The sequence below is a fragment of the Bos mutus genome, chromosome 9 (assembly GCF_027580195.1).
Source record: "Bos mutus isolate GX-2022 chromosome 9, NWIPB_WYAK_1.1, whole genome shotgun sequence".
In the NCBI taxonomy this organism is placed as follows: domain Eukaryota; kingdom Metazoa; phylum Chordata; class Mammalia; order Artiodactyla; family Bovidae; genus Bos; species Bos mutus.
In genome coordinates, this window is record NC_091625.1 from 93,644,737 (window position 1) to 93,669,935 (window position 25,199).

At 41.5% G+C, this 25,199-nt stretch overlaps 1 protein-coding gene across 1 annotated transcript in view; it reads right to left on the minus strand.

Annotated features, from left to right (window-relative positions):
* TMEM242 (transmembrane protein 242) overlaps window positions 1-23,359 on the minus strand; it is a 41,487-nt gene extending 18,128 nt beyond the window's left edge. The window contains exons 1-3 of the mRNA XM_005907855.3: window positions 23,209-23,359; window positions 22,617-22,717; window positions 14,950-15,087 (exon numbers count right to left, since the gene is read on the minus strand). Coding sequence (XP_005907917.2) covers window positions 14,950-15,087; window positions 22,617-22,717; window positions 23,209-23,296 — 327 coding nt within the window. The 5' untranslated portion in view covers window positions 23,297-23,359. The remainder of the gene's footprint in view (window positions 1-14,949; window positions 15,088-22,616; window positions 22,718-23,208) is intronic.
* Between the last annotated feature and the right edge of the window lie 1,840 nt (window positions 23,360-25,199).

Sequence of the window (25,199 nt, forward strand, 5' to 3'; positions counted from 1 at the left end):
TCCAATGAACACCCAGGACTGATTTCCTTTAGAATGGACTGGCTGGATCTCCTTGCAGTCCAAGGGACGGACTCCCCCAAAATGGAGAAAGTCAGCTACAGTTAACCAGCTCCCTAATGACCTTCTATCTTAGGTGGCTCATTATTCCTTTTGAATGGAAAATCTAACTCAAATTATCTATTCCAAATTCACTTTAATATTACAGCTGATGGCAGGATTATGCCATAATACTATTGGTTACAGCACTTAGGAGGGAGGAAGCAGGAAATAAAGATGACCAGCGAGCAGCTGAACCAAGAATGGTTGTAAACTAAGTCACCTGGACTTTCATCCCTAGCTCTCGATGCCCTTTTTCTCTCTAGGAATCCATATTCTACCCTCTCCTAAGTCTTTTACAGTCTCCCAGGAAGTAACTTTTTAAAAATCTGCCACCACTGCGTACCTCTCTCCATTACAGGATTTATCACACACAAACGTAATTACTTATGAAATTGTCACTCGTCAAAGGGAACACCTTTTATTTAACAGCATATCTTTATCCTCTAGCACAGAGCTTGGTACATGAACAGGGATTCAGTCACTGTTCATGGTAGAAAAGAATGAGGAAATAACTACAGAACTGAGGCAAGTAAGGCTCTGGGGGCCAACAGGTGAGAATAAGATGGAAAGGCAGGGCTGGAGAATCCACCTGGTGTGGAGTTTTGAATAAAGGGGTAAGGAAAATGGTGCCTATTTGGGGTTTTTTAGCAAGGTTGATACAATAAGTTTCAGATAAAGCTATGAGTAAACTAAAAGATTTCTTAATCCCTTTCAAAACTAGTATCTACCTTTACCAAATTAGAACATAAAATTAAAAAAGAGTCTACAGTGCTAGAAACACAGTAAAATAAATATGCAATGGCAGAAGGAATATTTTTATCCTTTGAAGTTATTTAAAATATTCTGTTCTGTGGAAAGTTTTAAAAAAATAATCCATGTGCAAATGGATTTGAAAAAGAAAAAAAAGATGCAACGAGGGTTGTGTTAATTTTACAAGCTACAAACTCACCAGCATGCAAGCGGAGCATTATATAAACACAATTATTTTTTAAAATCTTGTGATTTAAAAATCATAACAGGCAAATTGTAGTTTTTAAAAAATTAGTGGGCTGTGATTCTATTGCTCATAAATAACTTTGTAATCCTCATGTGGGGGTCTTTACAAACCACAGAACCTGAAAGCGTTTTCTTTCATCAGCAATAGTGGGACGGCTCGGGGAAGGACAAAAGCAGGGCCACAAAGCTCTGTCCCATGAATAGAACAAAGGTAGAATGTCAATTCAAAAAAACCCAGGGACCAACTTCCTACTTATGGTATTCAAATACCGTAATATCAACTGGCAAGCTGCTTGTATTAATCATTAAAAAGGACAACATGAAAACATGGCACAAAGAAACTAAAATTCATTAATGTGTGTTTAAACACACTAAATCATATCTAAAAAGTGAGAAAGAGCCCATGGTCAAAAAATTAAACTGCATAGGTGCTGTTTACTAAGTCAGCTCATTTATTCTCTGCAATTGGACTAACAATACACATAATACTGTAGTCCTCAGTAACAACAGCTTTACCCATCCAAAAAAAAAAAACAGACACAAGAATGTTTGTGTATGGAAGTTACTTTCAATTTGAGGTAGAAACTTAAGTTATCTTTATAAAAAAACTCCAAACTGCCAAAACAAATTTAATTTCATGTTGTAAAGGTTAAAGCTTAATTTGCCTCCATCAAGGCCATGAACAGGGTCAACAGCAGCTGGGAACAGTAAAGAGGGGAAGGGGTGTTCCAGGTGGGCAATTAGCAAGGACAAGGCTCAAGGAAAGAACATGACCTTTCAGCAGGCGTAGACCTCTGACCATGACAAAGGATAAGAGGAACAGCTAGACTCTCAACTGTGGCACTCCTGACATTTCGGACTAGACTATTCTTTGTGGCCTGTCCTATGCACTGTGGGATGTTTAGCAGCAGCCTGCAACGCAGGAGATGGGGGTTCGATCCCTGGGTCGGGGAGATCCCCTGGAAGAGGAAATGGCACCCCACTCCGGTATTCTTGTCTGAGAAATCCCATGGACAGAGGAGCCTGGCAGGTACAGTCCATGGGGTCCCAAGAGTCGGACAGGACTTGCAACTAAACCACCACTGACCTCCATCCATTAGATGCTCCCCTGCAGTTATGATGGCCGAAAGGACCTCCAGACACTGCCAGCTCCCTCTCATGGCTGGGGGTGGGACCCAGCAAAACTGCCACCCACACCTCCCCCACCCCCAGCTGAGACTCAACGGGTTAAAGCATAAGCAGGGGCCGGGTCAGGGAGGGACTCATAAACCATATCAGGGAACCTGGAACGTACTCTCAAGGGAAGAGGGAGCCACTGAAACAACACGGCGGCGTGGTCAGATTACCCCCCGCGGGGCACCTCCTCCACGAGAGGCTCTGGTGGGTGCCGAGGACACAGCAGGGAACAAGGGAAATGAGGGTGCCACCCTCTTAGAATTTAGGGTTTTTTTTGCAAAGACAGAAACAGTTTTTAAGTGGTTAGTGTTACTTCATTTTGCAACAAGCATTATGAGGAAAAGAAAATCGGGCAACACCAGAGAGGAACTGAGTGGAGGGAGTGAAGAGGCTCTTGCATTTGGACAATTAATTAGATAGTCTGGGGAAGCATCTCTGAGGAGGGGAAATAAATCTGGGTTGAAACCCTGGATGGCCACGTGGAACCAGCCGTGCAAAGACCCAGGGAAGGAGTGTCCTGGGCAAAGCTAGAAAGGCTCTGTGCAGAAATAGGCTGCTGTGCTGAAGGAACAAGAAGGTCCAGGGCCAGGTGAGTGTAGGGGATGGGAGGGGTCCTTGTGGGGGCTCAGGTGAGGTCAGCGAGGTTGGTGGGGCTACATCCTATAAGATTTCCTCAACAGGAGATGCTGAAGGGTTTCTAGATAAACGAGTGACATGATTCGACTTACATGCGGGAAAAATTCTAGGGAAAGTGAAGCTGAGATACGAGATAAGAAACCATTTCAATATACCAGGCAAAAATGGAGGTGGAGAGAGATGAAAGAGCTGGGCTATGTTTAGCAGCAGAGCTAACAAACACTCATGGTTTAGATGAAGGGAAAAGATGGGAAATGAGAAAATCTAAGATGATTCTCTGCTGGGTTTTTGGCTTGAACTACTGGGGAGATGGGAGTGGCACTCACTGAAATGGAAGAGACTAAGGGAGGAGCAAGTTGGGGAGAAGGTGAGGAAACCCAAGAGTTCTGGTTAGGACCTGGGGCTTTGACATGCCGTGAGACACAAGAGATGGACCACGTGTGGTTTCAAGGCAAATCTGAAGGTGAGGCTGAACTGTATATGTGGACACTGTCAGACTGTAGATTGCTTTTAATCACCAGCACCAAGGGCTGAGTTCAGATGGAGAACAGGGGCCCAAGTACGAAGCCACCGGACACGCCAATGCTTCAGGGTCTGCAGGGGAGGAGCCGGCAAAGGAGACACACACAGGGCGAAGTGAAAGGCGCAGAAGCCGAGAGACAGCGTCCACGGAGGGGAGAAGGCTCACTTGTGTCAAATGTTGCTGAGAGATCAAGTAACAGAAGAGTAAAGACAAGACCTGGACCCGGCAACACGCGGGGCACCGGAGCCCTGACACCAGCAGTTTCAGGGGTGCCGGGAAGGAAACTGGACTGAGGATAAACGGGGCAGGAAGTGGAGACAGGGATCACAGGCAACTCTTTCAGGAAATCTCTTCTATGACAGGAAGCAGGCAAATGGGCTGGTAGCCAGAGGAGAAGAGAAGAGTTTTAGATGGGAGAGACTAGAACTCGTCTCTACACACTGCAGCAGAGAGAAAGCCGTTGATCAGCAAAGGCTGGGGATAATTACGGGAGCGAGATCCTTGGGCAGAGGCAGGTGGGAGGAGGTCGAATGCCCTCGTGGGGGTGGGGCTTTGCAGCAGCGTCTCTTGGGTCTCACAGGCATGTCAAAAGGCCCACCACACCCATGGAGAGAGATGAAAGAGCTGGGCTATGTTTAGCAGCAGAGCTAACAAGCACTCATGGTTTAGATGAAGGGAAAGATGGGAAATGAGAGAATCTAAGATGATTCTCTGCTGGGTTTACATCCAGGTCTTGTCTTCACTCTTCTGTCACTTGATCTCTCAGCAACATTTGACACAAGTGAGCCTTCTCCCCTCCGTGGACGCTGTCTCGGCTTCTGTGCCTTTCATGGTACGGCTATAGGCGGAGGTGACTGGTGCAGCCTACCTCAGCTGCAGGCAGGTGTGGGGAAGATGAAGCCCAGCATGTCCTAGCCGCGTGTGGAGAAACACCATGGCAGGGCCAGTTGGGAGGCAGGCAGAACCACCGTTAGCTATAAGACGTGTACGGCAGGAAGGTGCCCCCAACCCCAGGGCTGTGGGGGTGGAGTAGCAGCAAGGCTTGGTGACACATCAGACTGAGGGGGGAGAAAGAGTGTGGTCATGAATGAAATCCAGCTTTTCAGTCTAGGCAGCACTGCTGGATGATGGACGCTGCTGCCATTCACCAGGAGTGATGCTGGGAGTAGGCTGGAGGGTGAAATGGGAAGTAAAGGACAGTTCGAGCGGAACCACACCTGGCCCCAGCGGACGTCCAAGATCAGTGTCCAGTCAAATGCGCCCACGAGCTAGGAGTTCAGGGCTCTGGCTGGAGATGCAGTCCTGGCAGCTGTCTGCATGTGGAGGAAGCCACTGGGATGACCAGAACCATGGAGAAAATACAAGGGCAAAGGAGGAAACAACAGTAAACAGGATGGTGGGAAGTGGAAAACAACAGCCCAAGCAGGACCATGAACAAGTAAAAAGAACAAGAGCTTTGAAAGCCCCAAGAGTCTTGTCACAGCTAACATTGGTTAAAATTGTTAGAAGTATTTCAGTCAGGAAAACTAGAGAGAATATTTCATATTCTGATCGATGAACTCAAAGTGTTAGTTGCTCAGTCATGTCCAACTCTTTGTGACCCCATGGACGACAGCCCGCCAGCCTCCTCTATCCATGGCATTTTCCAGGCAAGGATACTGGAGCAGGTTGCCATTTCCTTCTCCAGGGGATCTCCCCAACCCAGGGATCAAACTCGGGTCTCCTGCATTGCAGGCAGATTCTTTACTGTCTGAGTCACCAGTGAAGCCCAATTGATATATTTTTTTTCATAGTTTTAGATATTTGTAAGTGACTAACCAATAATAGGTTGGAGTAGGAAACGGCAACCCACTCCAGTATTCCTGCCTGGAGAATCCCATGGACAGAGCAGCCTGGTGGGCTACAGCCCATGGGGTCGCTGAGAGTCAGAGGTGACTGAACACAGCACAGCAGTCAGGAGTAGGTACCTCTGAAAAGAAAGCTTAAGGGGCAAGCGTGCGCTCTCAGGTCTTCACTCCACAGGCTCTGGCTAGAGATCAGCTCACGTGAGCCCAGTTTTCCACGCTCAGTGTAAGAAGTAAGGACAAAGGAAAAGACAACATGTGACATCAAGGCTGCCAGACCTCCAGTGGCATTAAGACTGAGAATGTTCTTGAGATAATTAGGCCTGATTTGTGTCAGGCGTGGAACAAGAAGGCTTCTAAGGCAGGGCTTATCTTCCCTGGTAACTGTTGCACATTCTTACTGTATAAAATGCTGGGGGCCCTATTTTACTTATAAAAGGAAACTGATGGGTTTTTAAAAGAAGAATCTTGGCAATATGCCAAAACAGCTGAATCCCTTCTTCCCTCCTCCCTTGGCTTTAAAAAAGAAAAAGAAAAAAGAAAGTACATCAGTCATTATCTCCCATTTTAAGCTGAGCAAGCCCCTTTGACTCGGTCTCCCTGTCACCAAACTGCTTCTCCACGTTCACAGAGTGCTTCTCACCACCAGGAGGCCAAGCCCATTAGAGCTGCACTGGGGATGGGAAGTAAGGCGTACAGAAATGTTCTTGTCACCTCAGACCGGAGTTTAACCCGTGCCAGTGCCACTTCCAATTAATTTAAAAATGATTCCAGGAAAAACATCCCTCAATACTTAAGCTGTTTGAAGGCCCGAGAGCGTGACAGATGGAGTCATTTCTGCAAGGTCATGATGACGTGTTCTGAGTGGTCAAGGAGGTACCATCAGGAAGAGGAAGCCATGATGGGGCTGCTGACAGGCGGTAAGCAGAATAAGAAACTGAAGCTCTCTTCCTGGAGGCAGAAGCTGGTAGAAATCTCTGGAAGCACTGAAACTAGATCAGGCGAGGACGTAGAAAAATGTTTTAGCCTCTTTTCAGACTTCCCCTGCAGACCACTCAGAAGTGGCTACCAAGAAACCATTTGCCAGAAGACTCCGATTTGTTTTTAATCTTTGACCTAAACCAATGAATAGTATAGAGCATGAAGGCTGCTTCCTTCTTAGATATCTTAGAAGTGGAAAACCCTAAAGCTTTCCCTTAGTTTTATTTTACGTATGGCGGTGGAGCATTCACCCTACAATGCTGCTTTCATCTGAAATGAGTGAACATAGTGCAAGAACAAATGCACTTAATACGAGATACACCAGAATGCTGGTAAAAACTGAAATTAGCAGAGTCGAGAGATTTGACTGTAATTAGCAAAAGCCCTCAAGTTGGTCATAAGGTAATTAAGAAGTGGGCCTAAATATTAATATAAAAGTATTCCTAACAACAGCTACCAAAAAGAGACTGGAGAAAATAAGTTTTATTTGCGTACACCCAATATTGTCCCAGAGATGAGGTGTTATAGTCCTTCCTGTAAAAGATCTTTCTTAGAATACATTCAGATGGCCAACAGGCACATGAAAAGATGCTCACCACCACTCATTACTAAAGAAACACAAATTAAAACTACAATGAGGTACTACCTCACACCAGTCAGAAAGGCCATCATCAAAAAGTCTACAAATAACAAATGCTGGAAAGGGTGTGGAGAAAAGGGAACTCTCCCACACTGCTGGTGGCAATGTAAATTGGTCCAGCCACTATGGAGAACAGTATGGAGGGTCCTCAGAAAACTAAAAAACAGAGTTGCCATTACGATCCAGTAATCCCACTCCTGGGACTATACTAACAGAAAACTGTAGTTCAGAAAGAGACACGCACCCCTGTATTCACAACAGCACTATTTACAACAACCAAGACATGGAGACAACCTAAACACCCAGCAACAGATGAGTGCATAAAGGTACGGTGCACACGTGCACAACAGAATATTACTCAGCCAGAAAAAAGGACAAAACAGTGCCACTGGCAGCAACACGGACAGACCTCAGGTCAGTTCAGTCGCTCAGTCGTGCCCGACTCTTTGCGACCCCATGAATCGCAGCACGCCAGGCCTCCCTGTCCATCACCAACTCCCGGAGTTCACCCAAACTCATGTCCATCGAGTCGGTGATGCCATTCAGCCATCTCATCCTCTGTCGTCCCCTTCTCCTCCTGCCCCCAATCCCTCCCAGCATCAGAGTCTTTTCCAATGAGTCAACTCTTCACATCAGGTGGCCAAAGTACTGGAGTTTCAACTTTAGCATCAGTCCTTCCAAAGAACATCCAGGACTGATTTCCTTTAGGATGGACTGGTTGGATCTCCTTGCAGTCCAAGGGACTCTCAAGAGTCTTCTCCAACACCACAGTTCAAAAGCATCAATTCTTCGGCTCTCAGCTTTCTTCATAGTCCAACTTTCACATCCATATGTGATCACTGGAAAAACCATAGCCTTGACTAGATGGACCTTTGTTGGCAAAGTAATGTCTCTGCTTTTGAATATGCTATCTACGTTGGTCATAACTTTCCTTCCAAGGAGTAAGCGTTTTAGACATAGAGGTTATCATATTAATACTAAGTGAAGGAAGTCAGAAAGACAAATACCAAAGGATATCGCTTATATGTGGAATCTAAACTATGACACACATGAACTTATCTACAAATTAGACAAAGGGAGCCGACTTGCAGTTGCAGGGGGCAGGGAGGGCTGGCTTGGGAATCTGGGACTAGCAGGTGCAAACTAATATACAGAGAATGGATAGACAAGGTCCTACTGTAGAGCACAGGGAACTACATTCAATATCCTGTAATAAGCCATAATGGAAAAGAACTTTTAAATAAGATCTTCCTTAGAACAGGAAAGGGCTGCCCTGATAGCTCAGTTGGTAAAGAATCCGTCTGCAATGCAGGAGACCCTGGTTCGATTCCTGGGTCGGGAAGATCCCCCGGAGAAGAGATAGGCTACCCACTCCAGTATTCCTGGGCTTTCCTGGTGGCTCAGCTGATAAAGAACCCACCCGCAATGCGGGAGACCTGGGTTCAATCCCTGGATTGGAAAGATCCCCTGCCGAAGAGAAAGGCAACCCTCTCCAGTATTCTGGCCTGGAGAATCCCATGGACTATAATAATCCATGGGGTCGCAAAGAGTTGGACACGACTGAGCGATTTTCACTTTCACTTAGAACAGGAAAAATCAAATGACAACTTTTAGAGAGATGTTTAAAATATGTTTTAACATGTTTAACTTTTAGTTTTTTAAAGAAAAAGAGGTCTGGGCTTTTGAGAAAAAAGCAACCTATATTAAATGAGGAGGAAGACTGGGGCTGTAGAGTATGCACGACCCCAATCACAGATTATTCCCATAAAGGCCTGTACAGCAGCAGGGTCTTCAGAGAAAGGTAAAGGAAGACATTTTCCATATGTCAGACTGGCAAAAATTTCAGAGTAACAAAAGCTACTAATGGCAAGGATGCTAGGAAACTTGTATACATTGTTGATATCTTCTAAACTTTATATATTTTCCTGGGGGGACATTTAACAACAGATAACAAAAACAAAAAATACACTTCGATTCAACAATAACATCTTGTCTTTAGAACACATTTCTTGACGAAACACAGTACAAAAAGATGTATGCCTACAGAGGTTTACCATGGTGTCTGACAGTAAAAAATTACAGTCTAAATGCTGCTGCTGATTAAGTAAATTATAACTTACAATTGAGCCCCACATAGCCATTAAAGTAATGGAGAGTCACATACTCTACTACGCAAAGATGTTCCTATGACTATTCAGTGAAAAAAAAGTTCTAGAGTAGTACAATAGAAAAATATTTTACAATTATATGAACATGCCTATACAAGGTCTAAATGGATGTTTCTACTATAACAAGTGATTACAACTCAGAGATTTCTGGTGATTTTTTTTTTTAACTTTTCTACAATGACTTTTTAAGCAATGTGTACATATTTTTTTTACAAAACACAAAACCATCTTTGTTTAAAAAAAGATAGGTCCTAAATATTTTTCTTTAAAAATAAATACCAATATATATAAATAAAAACAAATACTTATTCCATGGTTAATAAAAAACTCCATTTATAAGTTGATTTTTAAAATAAAATCTTGGGACAACTTAAAGTATTTCACAATAAATGAAAATGTTTCCATTCATGGTTTTATTACTATCAAGGTTTTAGCTCCTGTGAAGACAACTGCAATTGACTTGTAAATTTTAACTATACCAAGTACCATGAATATATTCTATACAAACTACAATAAATGTTAGCAGTGGGTGATTCTGACCAGTATTTTGAGATAACCTCACCTCAAATAAATGTAGAACACAGGTCCATTAGGCATGAAAAGCTATAACGATTTCGATCATATTAATCTGGAATTTTTTATACACCTAATGCTTTTCCTTCAAAGGGAAGAAAAAAAAAACCAAGACAGTCTAACCACAAATATGCTCAACCTCTCCGTCTATACCGACTATAAACAATAAAGGTAAAAAAGTTAACATTTAAATAACTGCAGGTGGCATGGTTTTTCTTTTGACAATTGAGGGGTCACCAGTTAGTATCACTAATGCCCTTATTTACTGCCTGAAAAGCATTTAATCTCCACAAGTCTCTAAACTTAACATGAACCCATACTAAATGTTCATTCTTTTCACAGTTCAGATGCTGTGATAAAATAATCACATGATAAAATACCATAATTCAAAGTAAATGATGAGCCCATTCTGAGCAATCAGGCCATGCCCACAGCTGGTGAGCAGGGTGGAATTGGTGTGGTGATGCCAGGCTGGACCTGCACTGATTCTGACTTGAAGGTAGGCAGGGGTCCCACTTTAAACCCTGGACACCCTGATCTGCTTCAGCTGGCTGACAAGATAGCTTCCACTAGCTCTCTCCTTTTTTAGAATCTCTTCTTAAATGATCTACCATTGTGTAAATTAAAATTTTTTCTTTATATCTGATACATTAAACATGTTCCTCGTGAAATGAACTTCTACACTAACTCTGAATAAACAACGAGTAAATCCAAAATATTTCTAAGAAACTGAAGAGCTTTGCTTTAGGGCTTCCCTGGCCACTCAGTGGTAAAGAATCACCTGCCAATGCAGGAGACACCGGGTTCGACCCCAGACCCAGGAAGATCCCACAGGCCGTGGAGTAATTAAGCCCGTGGGCCACAACTATTGAGCCCACCTGCCCAAACCACCGAGTCCATGTGCCGCAACTACTGAGGTTTTCATGTCCTAGAGGCCGAGCTCCCCACTAGAGAAGCCACCACAATGAGAAGCCTCTGTGCCGGGAAGGCAGTGCACCACAGAGAGTAGCACCCGCTCACCGAAACCACAGAAAGGCCCACGCAGCAACCAAGACCAGCACAGCCAAAAATAAAAATCAGTAAATAAAAATTTTTAAAAAGCTTTGCTTTAAGCATTTTCAACATGGTCTCTTTAAGGCCAGCAGATGGAGCTGTGAATTAAAACAGGGAACGCGAGCTGCTCTAGGTCAGCCACTAGAGGGCACCCTTTTTTATGGAACTGGTTTATACCAGAGATTTATTTACAATTTAACTATCTGAAGCAGGAATTGATTCTGATTTATATGTGTTTATCTAGAATGACCAGCTCAATACTAAGTAAATGCAAAGGCTGGGACCATTTTTGCTCAACATTTTTTGACTAAAACTTTTCCTTCCTCACAGAAGAATGATATTTCCTAGTTCAGTTCAATCACTCAGTCGTGTCCGACTCTTTGTGACCCCATGAATTGCAACACCCCAGGCCTCCCTGTCCATAACCAACTCCTGGAGTTCACCCAAACTCATGTCCATCAAGTCGGTGATGCCATCCAGCCATCTCATCCTCTGTCGTCCCCTTCTCCTCCTGCCCCCAATCCCTCCCAGCATCAGGGTCTTTTCCGATGAGTCAACTCTTCACATCAGGTGGCCAAAGTACTGGAGTTTCAGCCTCAGCATCATTCCTTCCAAAGAAATCCCAGGGCTGATCTCCTTTAGAATGGACTGGTTGAATCTCCTTGCAGTCCGAGGGACTCTCAAGAGTCTTCTCCAACACCACAGTTCAAAAGCATTGATTCTTCGGTGCTCAGCTTTCTTCACAGTCCAACTCTCACATCCATACATGACCACTGGAAAAGCCATAGCCTTGACTAGATGGACCTTTGTTGGCAAAGTAATGTCTCTGCTTTTTAATATGCTATCTAGGTTGGTCATAATTTCCTAGTAAGAGGCAGTAAATAGTAATAAAAGTTCATCCCTGGAATCAGGGCAACCTCACAGTTATCATCAAAACTCTCTAAATGCAGAACTGAAATATACCATACTGCTCTCCGTAAGCCTCAGAGCAGAGCCATCCAACAAGAATTTCCTTGGAAAATCACCCATACTGTCTACAGGGGAGCTCTGTCTTAGCTCAGTGCCAGGCTGAGGGAAGGCCCACATTTGTCTTTTGAATAAACAAATTAATAAACACCGTGGCTTTTAAGAGATGTATCCTAAAAAATTACCAGTGGGTTCACTTTTCTGTGAGACTTCTCAGACACGGCAAAAGTGCCCATCTAAAGAATCAATAGTGCCAATCTGAAAAGAATTCTGCCCCTCAGATATTTTATTTGGGTAATAATCTCTCATCAGTGCCATAAAACAAAGTTCACATTCTAGACACTAAATAGCACAGCTGGGGGACACGTGTGCCCCTGCGGCTGAGTCATGTCAATGTATGGTAAAGCAACACAATACTGTAATTAGCCTCCAATTAAAATAAGTAAATAAATTTTTAAAAATAGCACAGTCTAGCCCATAAAGCCCAAGTTCTCAAGCATATAATGTAGAGCCTAATTTTGTTGGTCTATGAAAATCTGGATTGATTCTTTATGACTCTTCTAAAACAGACTGTTCATATTTTTAAATACCTTAAAACTTCACTACTTGATTTATGACCTACGCTGCACTCTAGAAACATTATCAGTTCCATGCACTCAATGTGATGGCTAACAGACTGCCATTTTTGTAGAAATCAAAAACTTAATAACGACTCTTATTTGCATCCCCCCCGCCACACACACAGAGTTCATGTGTGGTCAAGGAGGCTTTGTGAACTCCCCAGCAGTTGTGCTTTATAGTCAGCATAAATTAATAAAAATAAAACCTAGGACTATTTTTTAAAAGCAGTATTACTGTTAAAGCAATGCATATTTAAGAGTTACAAAGAAAAGTAAAATAAGAAATTGACCCACACACCCATAATTCATTCACATATTATCACCAGACACATTTCCTCCCAATCTTTTCCATTTGTTTTCAAATAACGGCTCTCATATTATAGGAGGAAAGAACGGCCCGTCCTATACCAGACTGAGGTCAATTATGTTAGGAGATGAGGTTCACATTGAAGATACCCAGTAAAATCTGTCAAGTTATCAAGACTGTGGATCACGCCACAATCAAAAACCAAATTCACTCCCTCCGTCCCCTGCCCTGGCCCCTCTGACCTCCTCCTTTATTGTCCATCTTAGCTAAGGTAGGTAAAACTGGAAACGGGCTAGGTTCTGCAGACCATCAGATATGCCTTCAAATCTTGACTCTGCCAATTACAAGCTGTGTAATCTTGGGCAAGTGACTGACCTGAGTCCTCATTTCCTAATTTATAACATGGGAGATATTAATACCTGCTTCATAGTTACTGAGAGGATTAAATAATCTGCTACGTCTGAAATGTCTGGTACAATGCCTGAAATGAAGAGATTTTATATTGATCAAAAGGAAAAGTGAGGTGTCTAAAAGTCATCAAAAAATCTTCCATCACAAGTTCTCTAACTTTTTCAATCAATCCCTATTTTATTGGTATAATGACTACTGATTGGGCAGTTACTTTAAATATAAAGATTAGCCTAGGAAAAAAGCAACGTCTATTTGCTAACGTCTATTTGTCTATCAGTATATTTTAAGTCAAAAGTACACTAATGCCTATGTAGTTATGATTAAACCAAATGTGAACAATTTAACAATAACACCTGTTACTCCAACAACTCCCCCACAACCCTTGCATTAATTTCTCCATGCCTATCAGCACACACTATTGTCAACCCGCAATCCGGGAGACCTGGGTTCGATCCCTGGGTCGGGAAGATCCCCTGGAGAAGGAAATGGCAACCCACTCCAGTACTCTTGCCTAGAAAATTCCATGGATGGAGGAGCCTGGTAGGCTACAGTCCATGGGGTCACAGAGAGTCAGACATGACTGAGTGACTTCACTTTATCAGCACACACACATGCTGTTAATTCAACCAATTTAAAAAACAAACACTCTCTTGATCCCATTCCCCCTTATAGCTACGACTCCATTTCTTCCTTTCCCTTTAGAGCCAAACTCAAGACTTGCCCATACTTGGCCTCCACTCTCTCTCCTCCATTCTCCTTCACATCCACTCCACTCAGGTTTATCCACCGACGACGCCACATCGCCAACTCAGCAAATGATCCGTTCTCACCTAATGTGATGTGTACCCAGCATCCACCTTTTTTCACCTGGATCCAGGTCGCCATTCTCCTGGGTTTCTCTACCTCTTTGGTAGGGAAACCTCCTCAATATTCCTCAACCGCTAAACCTTAGAAACGCCCAGGAGCTCCTTCCTCAGACCTTTTCTCTTTCTGCTCTGCATTCACTGCCTTTGTGGGCTTATCTGATCTCTTGTTACAGAAAAATCCCAACGAACTTTTTGGCCAACTCAATACTAGCCACATACTGATGAGTCTTTAATTTACACCTTCACCTTGACCTCTCCCCTGAATTCCACCCATCTATATCTAACTGCTTACTTGACTCTCCACCTGGCTCCTGGCTATCTAAAAGCTCTCCCAAGCTCACAAGCTCCAGACTGGGCTCCTCACATGGTCCTCTAGCATCTGTTCCACTCACACTGGTCCCGTCCACTTCCTAGTTGCTCAGACCAAACCCTGGAGACATCCTTGACTTGACTTTCACCTCCAACATTCAATTTATAACAAATCCTTATTGCCCCTGCCTTTGAAACACTGATATATCTGGAACTTCTTTTCATTAACTCTACTGCGGGCACCCATTCTAAACCACAACCAACTCTCATCTGTCATAAAGAGCCTGGCCCATAGAACTTCCCATTATTCTGAATGTACAGCTCTTTAGCTTGGAGTATAAATTACACACACACAGGCACTAAGTCTTTTTCCAATAATGTGTAAACACATTAATAATTGAAATAACAATTTTAAAATGCTTTAACTATTCTACAACGATGTTTATAAATATGGATGTCAAACAGCATAGAAAGCTATTCCAAATTAAATAATTTTCCTGAACAAGTAGCTCTCGCCAATTTATACAGAATGACCATTTGCTATGAATTAGTCATTACTTTAATTATATTTGAAGCTTTACCACCTTCAAATATTTAAATTATTTATATGATTTACTAGTAATGACAAGCTGCCTAGTTATTAGCAAGAATTGAGGCAATTCTGTCATCACTTCCCAAGACAGTAAATAAACTATATATAAATTTGAAAATCTGGATGATTTAGGCAGGACAAAATAGAATCAACATTCCAGATACCAACTATAAGATTGTAGTTACTTACACTGTGCACTCCTAAAGCCTTCCAGACTGCGAAGCTGATCACACCGACCCCACACCAGGCATAAAGTGAGCCCCATCCCAGGGCTCGCAAGGCCAGGGAAGACCCACTCTCTGGTAAGGCAGCTGTGGCCATACTTCCCTGCAATGAAGACAGAAAGGTTGAGGTAAAAATCATCACTTTGAAAGAATAAATATTTGGAGAGTGTTTGAAATTAATGACTCTCTGGTAAGCACCATGATCACTGGGACACTGGACCAATCCAAGTTCAAATTCCAGCTCTGCTACTTAATAACTGCATAACTTAAATCACAATTTCTCTGACAAACATCTGAGTGTGCAAGGCACCGTGCCAGAAGTCAAGCTAGGTACACAGAGCAACTTCTCTCTGACGAAACACTTCGGTCCCGGGTGGGGCTGGGGGAGCAGCCACCTAGAAGTTATGACCGAAACGGAGAGGGCAACAGCAGCACTGCGTGTACGAGCAGGGCGCTACGGATCCAGAGGCGGCGGCCACCAATCCACCTGTGGGAAAGGGAAGTCCTACTGAGTGTGGTTAGCTACTCCCAGATCTCCTGTTTTATGAATAAGCTGCACAAGTGGTATTCATACACTAAACGTTTCTTTTCACTACTGATACCAATGATTAAATCAGACTGATCAGAAGGACCAAAGCCACATTTTTCCTTATACCGTTAAATGACCGTGAATCCTATTTCTAAATGAGATTAATTTTTTATAAGATTGCAGGACTGCAATCTCCCAGGGATCCTGTATTTCCAAATACTACATAACAGTTAACAATTATATATGAAAAGAAAAGTGAAAAGTGTTAGTTGCTCAGTTGTCTCTGACTCTTTGCAACTTCATGGACTATAGCCCGCCACAGTCCTGTCCGTGGAATTCTCCAGGCAAGAATGTTGGAATGGGTTGCCATTCCCTTCTCCAGGGGATCTTGCTGACTCAGGGATCGAACCCAGGTCTCTTGCACTGCATCAGATTCTTTGCCATCTGAGCCACCAGGAAAGCCCCAACAATTATATATAGCTTTATATATATATATATAGACAGGTAGATATATGTATATATGGCTTATATTGCTCCCTTACTATATGACAAGCACTGTTTAAAGCATTTTGCATGTATTAATTCACTCAGCCTCACTTACTATGATCCTCATTTCACTAAAGACCAAACTAAGGCAGAGAGAGATTACATAACTTGTTCAAGGTTTCACAGCTTATAAAAGCTAGAGCACTTCAGCAGTCTGGCTTTATAGACTAACAGGAATTTGCCATTCAGTCATTTCTCACTTCTGATTCTAAATACAACACAACACAAAATGTAAATGAAAGTATCTTTTTAAGTGGAAACAAATCCACAGTGTAAATTAGAATAAAAACTATCATTACTTAGGGTAATTTAAATATTCACACTGCTGAAATAGACAAAGATGTGATGATACTTATGGGTCTACTTGAAACCAACTATGGGACATTCCCACAGTTTGAACTGAATATGAAATACAATTTATCCTTTGAAAAAATCTTAAAGGAAACGGTAGAATTTAGGAAATATTAAGAATTTATTATTTTTCTCCATGCGCCTGTCTGCTAAAACACATTAAACGTCAACAAACAAAAATAAAAATTTTAACTTCCTCAAAAGCTGAATCTTACTTTTTTCTGATTATATAATCACTGAGGAAAATTTGGTATGTATAAAAAATAGGATGAAAAAAAAAAACTTCCATCTTATTATCCAGTAAACTATGGTAAATATTTTGACATTTTAAAAACAACTTAACACCACTAAAATGTTTTTAATCTTCAACTTTCATCTTCTCATAGTGTCAAGAACTCAAATATTTTTAAAGGTTACACCGACTGACACCATAATTTACTTAGCCATCAATTATTAATATATACTAGTTTCAGGTTTTTATATTAATTTTTTTGTATTAAAAACTTCCTTGTGCCTAAACACTTATCTACATTTCTGATAAAGTCCTTGGGGAAAATTCCTCAAAACAGAATTACTAAGTGGGGGAAGCATGAATATTTTATAAGCTGATAGACATACAAAGTATTTTTCAAAAGGTTGTACTAAGTTACAGTGCTGTTTCACGAGGACCATTTCAAGCTAGCCAGCATCAGATGGTCTCAGGAAAACTAAAAACACAAAAAAGAAAGACTATTTATATTTCTATTGTTACTGAGAATGAGTATTTGTCCAAGTTATGAGCCAACGTTTATGCCTTATGAATTGTATATTCATGTTATATACTTAAAGTCTTCTAATTTGTATATTCTTTCTATATTAATGTACTCAGAAGCCCTATCATATGTGCTGTAATATTTCCCTAGTTTGTTTTTTTTAATGATGGGCTCTTACTTTCTTGACCAAGGATGGAACCCACACCCCCTGCAGTGGAAGCGCAGTCTTAACCACTGGACTATCAGGGAAGTCCCGGGTTAGTTTAATCTTTTTATTTTGCTTGTTTGTTTTTGGTCAAAGACGCATTCTAAAGATTTTAAGCTAACTGGCCTCATCCAAGTCACAGTCATTTCTCTTTTCTTCTAGCTATACTTCTGTTTAAAAAACTTCTTTACCCCCAGCTTTTTCGTTCATCTGATATTTACTTTAGTCCTGTTGGAAGCTGGTAACTAAAGGGAGTTCACTTCCCCAACAGTTTAGCAACTACCCCAGCACCATTCTATGAATTAATCCTTCTCCTCTTAAACTTTTTTGAGAAAATTACATACAGAGGTTTGTTTCTAAGCTATTTTCATACTATGAATTTTATACCAGAATCACACAGATGTAATTACAGAATCAGAAAAAGTCTGAATATTCAGAAAGTGTTTACATCATGCACATTACTTTTTGTCAAGTATTTCTTAAGTTTTTACCTATTCATTCTTCCAGAAAAACCCTAGAACATTTTGTCAAGAGTCCTTCCAACTCCCACTCACCTCATTCACTGACATTTTCATTAGAATGACATCAAACATTAGCTAACTGGTAAGAGAAAATCTGTAACATCCTTTCATCTGGAAATATATTTTCATTTATTCAAGTCTTTTTTTTTAGAAAATTGTCTTTATATTGCTCAACCCATTTATTTTTTATTCAATCCATTCTTAAAGGTTTTGTATTTTTTTTAGGCATCTATTTATGATTGAGAATGCTATTCACAGTACATAGAAACATTTTGTTTATCTGTATCCCTATGCCTAAAACCTAACAGATTCTATCTAAAGACATACTTTTTGCAGAAATAGTCGTGTCCCAACCAAAGAGATTTTCCTTAGCCATTTTCTATGATGAAAACAATATACTCTCTTATTCCTTTTCTCAGGCTGCTCTAATTTCAGTGGTTCCCTAGACACTACAGACCTCACATAAATACACCAACTTCTAACTGGCTTATTTCCATCCAGAAGCAGTATCATTAACCAAATATTATTACACCAGGCTCAGTTTAGGTGCTCTGGCTTAAGTTTTATTTTTGAAACTTAAATTAAAAATTTTGTATTTCCCTGAGGACAAAAACTATATATGTTATAGATATACATAAATCTTTTTTAAAGTCTACATAAATCCACATGTTTTGCTAAGTAAAAAAGGTAACGATGGGTTATAAACACAACCCTTAATAACACAGCAATACTTCCAACAAAATCTTAGTTTTGCTAAACTTTCAGATTTTTTAAAAGGTACATGCTCTATTTGTCTGTCAGTCTCAGAAACTGACTGTGAGGGAAGTGAATTATTATCAGCTACTGTCTATATACTCTAAAACTAATTTTAGTTGAAGTGATGTTAAAAATTGATTTGTTCTTAAGTTTTTAAAGGTCTAGTCACCAAGCTTTACCCACTGGAGTTACATGTCACATGGCCTTCATACAGCCTGCTCAGAGTTTTAAAAATGATCACTCACTGACTGGCAGCAGCAAAGACTGACTTGCCAAAAAATAATGTTGCTCTTTAGATATAACTACATGCGCTAGTCACATATGTATAAATCAAAGCTGTATTTTTCTTCAATGCCACATTGTTTATTCTTTTCATTTAAATTAAAATGAAGACGTGTGCGCATGGAAGTTGATTTTAGCAAATCACAATGCAGTTATGATCCTTAAAACCTAAAACAGAAGAACTGTTTTCTATTATTTTGTATATTTATAATACCTCTTATGCTTAAATGCACGGTGCCTTTTATATTCTATGTATTCTTAGGAAGATTTAATCTATTATTCACAGGTACAGAAACTATCAAGAACAAATCGTTCAGTTGGTCAGAAAGTCAACTGCTTCCCTAAGAATAAGGTTCATGTTTTTGGTTTTTTTCTTTTTCAGTTTAATCTTGGGATGAATCTGATATAAATCAAATTCTGATATTTAAAAAGAATGTTCAATCTAGCTATTTCTCCCGCAGAGCATTCTTAGCTGATATATTTTGCTATATTCTTTACATCATAGAAAGAGCTGTGTTGCATTATACCAAAGTAAACATTTGTTCTTACAATTTCTCAGAAGTTATAGCTGTATCAGAAAGATGATGACTCACCCTTTCTGTCTGTTCATTACCTAAATGGGTCTTGAAATAACTCAGTTATTTGAAGAATATTTAACTTCCAAAAGAGGATGTGCTCAAATTTCCTGATCTCAGGATCCATTTATACTTGGATTCCAAAGATTTCTGATTATGTGAATTAAAATAACCATCCTACAAAACATTTAGCACAAAAAGAGGCAATGTTTGACATTTTTGCTAATCTTTTAAATGTCCGGTTTAACAAAAGAGCTTTATTTTCACACATGCATCTATCTATATTCAATCTGTTGAAATGTTTTTTGGTTGAAGTACACAAATACTCAAGGTGGTAAAGAATCCGCCTGCAATCTAGGAGACCCAGGTTCAATCCTCAGGTTGGGAAGATCCCCTGGAGAAGGGAATGGCTACCCCCTCCAATCTTCTTGCCTGGAGAATTCCACGGACAGAGGAGCTTGGTCGGGTACAGTCCATGGGGTCACAAAGAGTTGGACACAACTGAGCGACTAACACTTTCACTTTTTTTTTATACAAATAAAATCTATCCTCACACAAGTATGTGGTCGGAAAAAGGAGTATCTTAATAGCCTTTCTTTGATATATACCCAAACTTGACAAATAGTTTCTTAAAAATGATCTGCAATATGGAATAAAAAATCGTATCAATAAATTGTTGTACTTTGTTACATTAAAATCCATTGGTCTATTTTGCATTTTGAATGGAACTTTCATTCACGCATCATGATCACTGAGAAAATAACTGACTTGCCAGAAGAAGTTATCTTTCAAACTCCTGACATCATTTATTAAATATTAAAATCACATCATTAATATCACTACCAATCTCAGAAAAAAGCTTCAAGTGTTTAAGCAGCTGGCAAGTTCACAATGGCAGATATAAGTTTTCTAAATACAATTTTTACCTATAAAGGGTAGAATTTTATTAGTGGTGATACATACTAACAATTGCTCGCTTGAAGAGAAGGTTCATTTTGAAGAAACGTCTACCTACTTCTGAATAACTACAGTTTGTCAGTTGCTCTTTCAAGTGAAAACAATATATCATGAAAAAAAGTGGCTAGTTCAGACTGTAACTCAATCACACAAGTGCTTTATCTTGAGAAAAACATATTACTTTGGTATAATGCAAAGTGCTTTATGTGTACTTCCCATTTCTTCACACAGACCTTACAAAGAGGTTATGTTCAAGGGTCAAGATAGTAAAAATAATTTTACTGCTTCAACAAGGATATTCTTCTGCAAAGATGGCATTAACCACAGGTGCGCAAAAGGAAGACCACACTGCCTGCCAGTACACCTGGGGCCACTGCCTCAACTACAGCACAGCACAGCACTTCTATCCTTTACTGCTTCTGTACCATTGGCACAAGTGTCTTAACAGGACCACAACAGTAACTGACTTTACAGACCCCCCAAAGGGTCTCAAGAATCCCCAGGGTGCTGTGGGCCTCAGTTTGAAAATCACTGTGTTAGATCATAAAGGCCATATCAAGATATTTGATATCAAAGGTATTAAATCTTAGAACTGCAAAACAGAATGCAAAGTTGTGAACATGTGTTGTTTTTTTTGGTTTTTTTTTTGAGAGAGAGAATTGCTAGCTTTCATCAGATTCTCAAAAGATCTGTGAACCAAAGGTTATCATGTTAACTTGGATTTAGAAATCAACCAAAACTCCACTATTAAAGCATCATTATCACTCAGGTTTCACTGATTTCTGCCTCAAGATACATATTTCTGCTCGGAAAATATTCTGTAACATAGGGAGGAAATGACCATGAAGTTCCTAACAGTGATTTGGAAAACTCCCTATGAACCCTGAGAATATTCAGAGGAGAAACCAAATGCACTTTTAATGTGGTCTCCCACCATTCTTAGGGCTTAAATATAATTATAAGATTATTAAAGATAAATACAAGTCAAAAAGGAATTCAACTGGTTTATGATTTTTCACATATCACTTTTTCCAAAGAAAATATCAAATTGTAATTATATTGTTACTTGTGTGATTATTTATATAACATCTGTCTCCCACACCAGACCTAGCTTCCTGAGGGGTACATGTTCTGTTCATTTTTGTATCTCTTATACCTAGCTAGCACAGTGCCTGCACATAAAAGATCCCAAATAAACATTTATTTTATTTATTAAACATTTAAATTTATTGAAGAAATAAGTTAATGGATAAATAAACCATAAGATGTAGGTAGGGTAGAGACAGGACAATGCAGAAAAACAACCACAATGGGAAGAAAATTACTCAACTTGTCCATGACAGGTGACTGCTCAAATTCGCTCACGGAATTAGGGTCTTCTGCCCTCAGTTGGTTATACTCATTCAACCAAAATTTATTGAACACATACTACGGGCTAAGGGCTTCCCTGGTGGCTCAGTGGTAAAGAATCCACCTGCCAACGCAGAAGTGGGTTCGATCCCTGGGCGGGGCAGATCTGTGAAGGAAGAAATGGCAATGCACTCTAGTATTCTTGCCTGGGAAATCCAATGGATAGAGGAGCCTGATGGGCTACAGTCCACGGGGTGGCAAAAGAGCTGCACACAACTTAAGTAACTAAACAACAACTACACAACAGACAACTTTCTAGGGAGCGGGGCTGCTGTACTGCACAAACGTGCATGGTGTCCAGGTTCAAAGAGCCGGCCTGTTTCTCACCTATACCAAGATGCACTATATTCCAACATTTTAACATCTCTGAGCCAGAAATAACTACTGTAGTGCTGTCTCAAGAATAATATTGGCGCTTTTTTGGGTGTGTGTGCTACATACAATATGGGGCCTCTTACAACCAAGAACAATTTACCTAGATTTAGCTTTAAGGTCATGTTGTGAATAGGAAATGTATTGGATGAGCTTTCAAAGTCTTGTTCTGCTAACAGTTTAAAAAGCACATAATTACTTCTTTTAAATGAAAATAAAGACAGTTGATTAATCTGTACCCTTCTTGAATCTACAAAGTCCACACTGGTTTACTTCTTAGAGTAATACGAAAGGCCATCAACACTTTCTATTCAAAACAGCTGCCACTGATTTGTAAACAGTAATTGTGCTACCAACGGATTTTTATGTCACAAACCTTATTGAACCACTCAGGACTTTTCTTTTTAGCCAAAGACAATGTTGTGGCAAATCCAGCTAGCATTCCTGCTGCAGCAACAGAACCAAGGAAAATTCCACCTGTCAAGAGTTTTGGCGGCAGGAAGAAAAAACAAAAAACCTGAAGTTAAAAAGATGGACACAAATAAGTTTCAGATACTATTTAAAAATCAATTTCGAAATTCGAGAAACGATAGCTAAGAAGCTCCTGGCAAAGGTAAATGATAGCGGCTGTGAAACCTGCGTGGCCGCACGACCCCTGGTTCCTGAGGCCATTCTAGTGTAAGTGTCCCAAGAGTACAGAATAGGCACAGGGTCTCTTACCCTCTTTCTCCCGAGGACGAAAAAAGAGACATTGGGAGTTAGAAAGGGGAGGTGCTGTGGGCGGGGGGGAGACATGAGAGAAACTACAGAGGGAACGGGGTAAATGCAGCCTATACAGAACAGCCACTAAACTCAGGGCACTCAAACCAAGGTCTCCCCCGGCAGCGTGTGCGTGGGAACGCCCGCTCCAGCGCAGGCTAGCGCCCCGGGTGAGCCTGACCTGACACCCGCACCTCGCCACACCACACCTTTAACCAGGAAAAGCCGGTCATCGGCAGACACCGAGGCCTCCGGCTGAGAGGACGGTTCAGCCGGCCCTGCGTCCCCCGCCTCCATGTTTCTGAGCTTTCGCTACTGCGTCCGCCGCCAACTGGACCCGGGTAGAAACGAGCGCGAGATCGAAAAGAAAGGTTCCGCTGCCACCTCCCTCTGTGCAACCCGAATACCGGTCCGGAGAACGACCTCTGCACGCAAACCTTCTCTGCTGCCCTCGGAGCCCGGGCGAAGATGCTGTAGCTTGCACCCTGGGGGGCAGTGTCTTCCACGACTGTCTAACCCGGGAGGATCATTTGCCCGCTCCAAGGTGATGATCGCTGCGCTTCAATACCGTACCTACTTGAAACACTGCTAGGCTCTGACTCTAGGAGGCAGTGAGGGGTCGCAGATTGCGCCAGGAGCCTAGTCTCAGCCTGGTTAGAGACCCCGCAGCTCGGTTTCACGATCGGCTTCACACTGTATCCAGGGAGTTGGCTCAGTCTTTCCTCCGTACTTTGCTGGGAAATTTCGTAACCGTAAAGCTGTCACTTTAGATGTAAGTGACAGGGTGAATATATGCTTTCATTTCTTTGGGGGAAATACCTAGAGGTGGAATTGCTGAGTCAGAGAACAGACATATACTTAGTTTTATAAGAACTGACTCATTTGAAAAGACCCTGATGCTGGGAAAGGTTGAGGGCAGAAGGAGAAGGGGACGACAGAGGATGAGATGGCTGGATGGCATCAACGACTCAATTGACATGAGTTTGAATAAACTCCGGAAGTTGGTGATGGACAGGGAGGCCTGGCGTGCTGCAGTCCATGGGGTCGCAAAGAGTCGGACATGGCTGAGCAACTGAACTGATAGGTTTTATGCTTGTAAGACTGCCAGCCAGCCCGGTAGAGATGCGCTTCCTACCCCCAAGGTTTGATTGATCGGCCATCCGAGGGGATTGGATGCTAACTGAAGTGAATGGCATAACCCCCGCGGGGAGAGCAAAGGACCACCCTAAGGAGTTGCTAACTCGGAACTTCAAGGCAGCCCTAGAACGCTCACCATCTGCGGCCAGCAGACAGACCTGATCTTCAGACTCCAGGGCTCGTTTGCAGACACTGGTGGATTCATTAAATGGCCACTGAGAGGAGGAAGCTGGTAGCCATGGAAAATCTTTTCAACCTCTCAAACACAGACACCTGACGTCATCCTTGGAAAAATGAGGCAATCTGTCATTCTTGTTAGTTCTGAGCAACAACAAAAGCCATGAACTTCTTGAGGATGGGAATGGAGATCTCTGTTCATTTTTACATGCCCCGGGTCTTAGGGTATTACCTGGTCATGTAAAATAAATTTGGGGTGAATGAGTAAGGGAATGCATCAGTTAAAATGCAACTAATAGCCCAAACCTGGGCTTAGGTCCTCAATTGCTTCTAAGCTCTGTGAACTTGATTGAGTCTCAGGTACCTCAGTTTCCCCACCTGCAAAATACAGAAACCGATAGTACCCACCTCACAGTATTGCTGTAAGAATTAGATGAAGCAAGGTAAGTAAAGTGCCTGGCCCAGACACTCAGCGTATCTCAGGTCTAATTATTATCCCCCTCAATTCCAGTAGCTGTTTGCAGCATTGATGCCCAGGTCCTATCACTGAAGATGGCAGCTCTGAAGGTCCAAGCAGGACAGATTACAAGCTCAACAGGGCTTCTGACAACGAGCCAGGTTGAGCACTCCTGCTCTGTTTAAGTTTCTGACTGGGAGAAATCTCAAAGAATTTAAACTTTGGATTCTTTGGAAGCACAGCGTCAGCATCTGAAAGAGCTCTTTAAGTTGGCAAATGCTAAGCTAATTTGTTTAAGGTCAAAAACTCTGGGATTGGGGACTAGCAATTGGCTGTCAACAAACCCACACAGAAGAAGGGCTTCCCCTTATACACAGTGACCATTGCAGCTACTAATAACATTTATTTAGTGTTTTCTGTGCCTCTGAC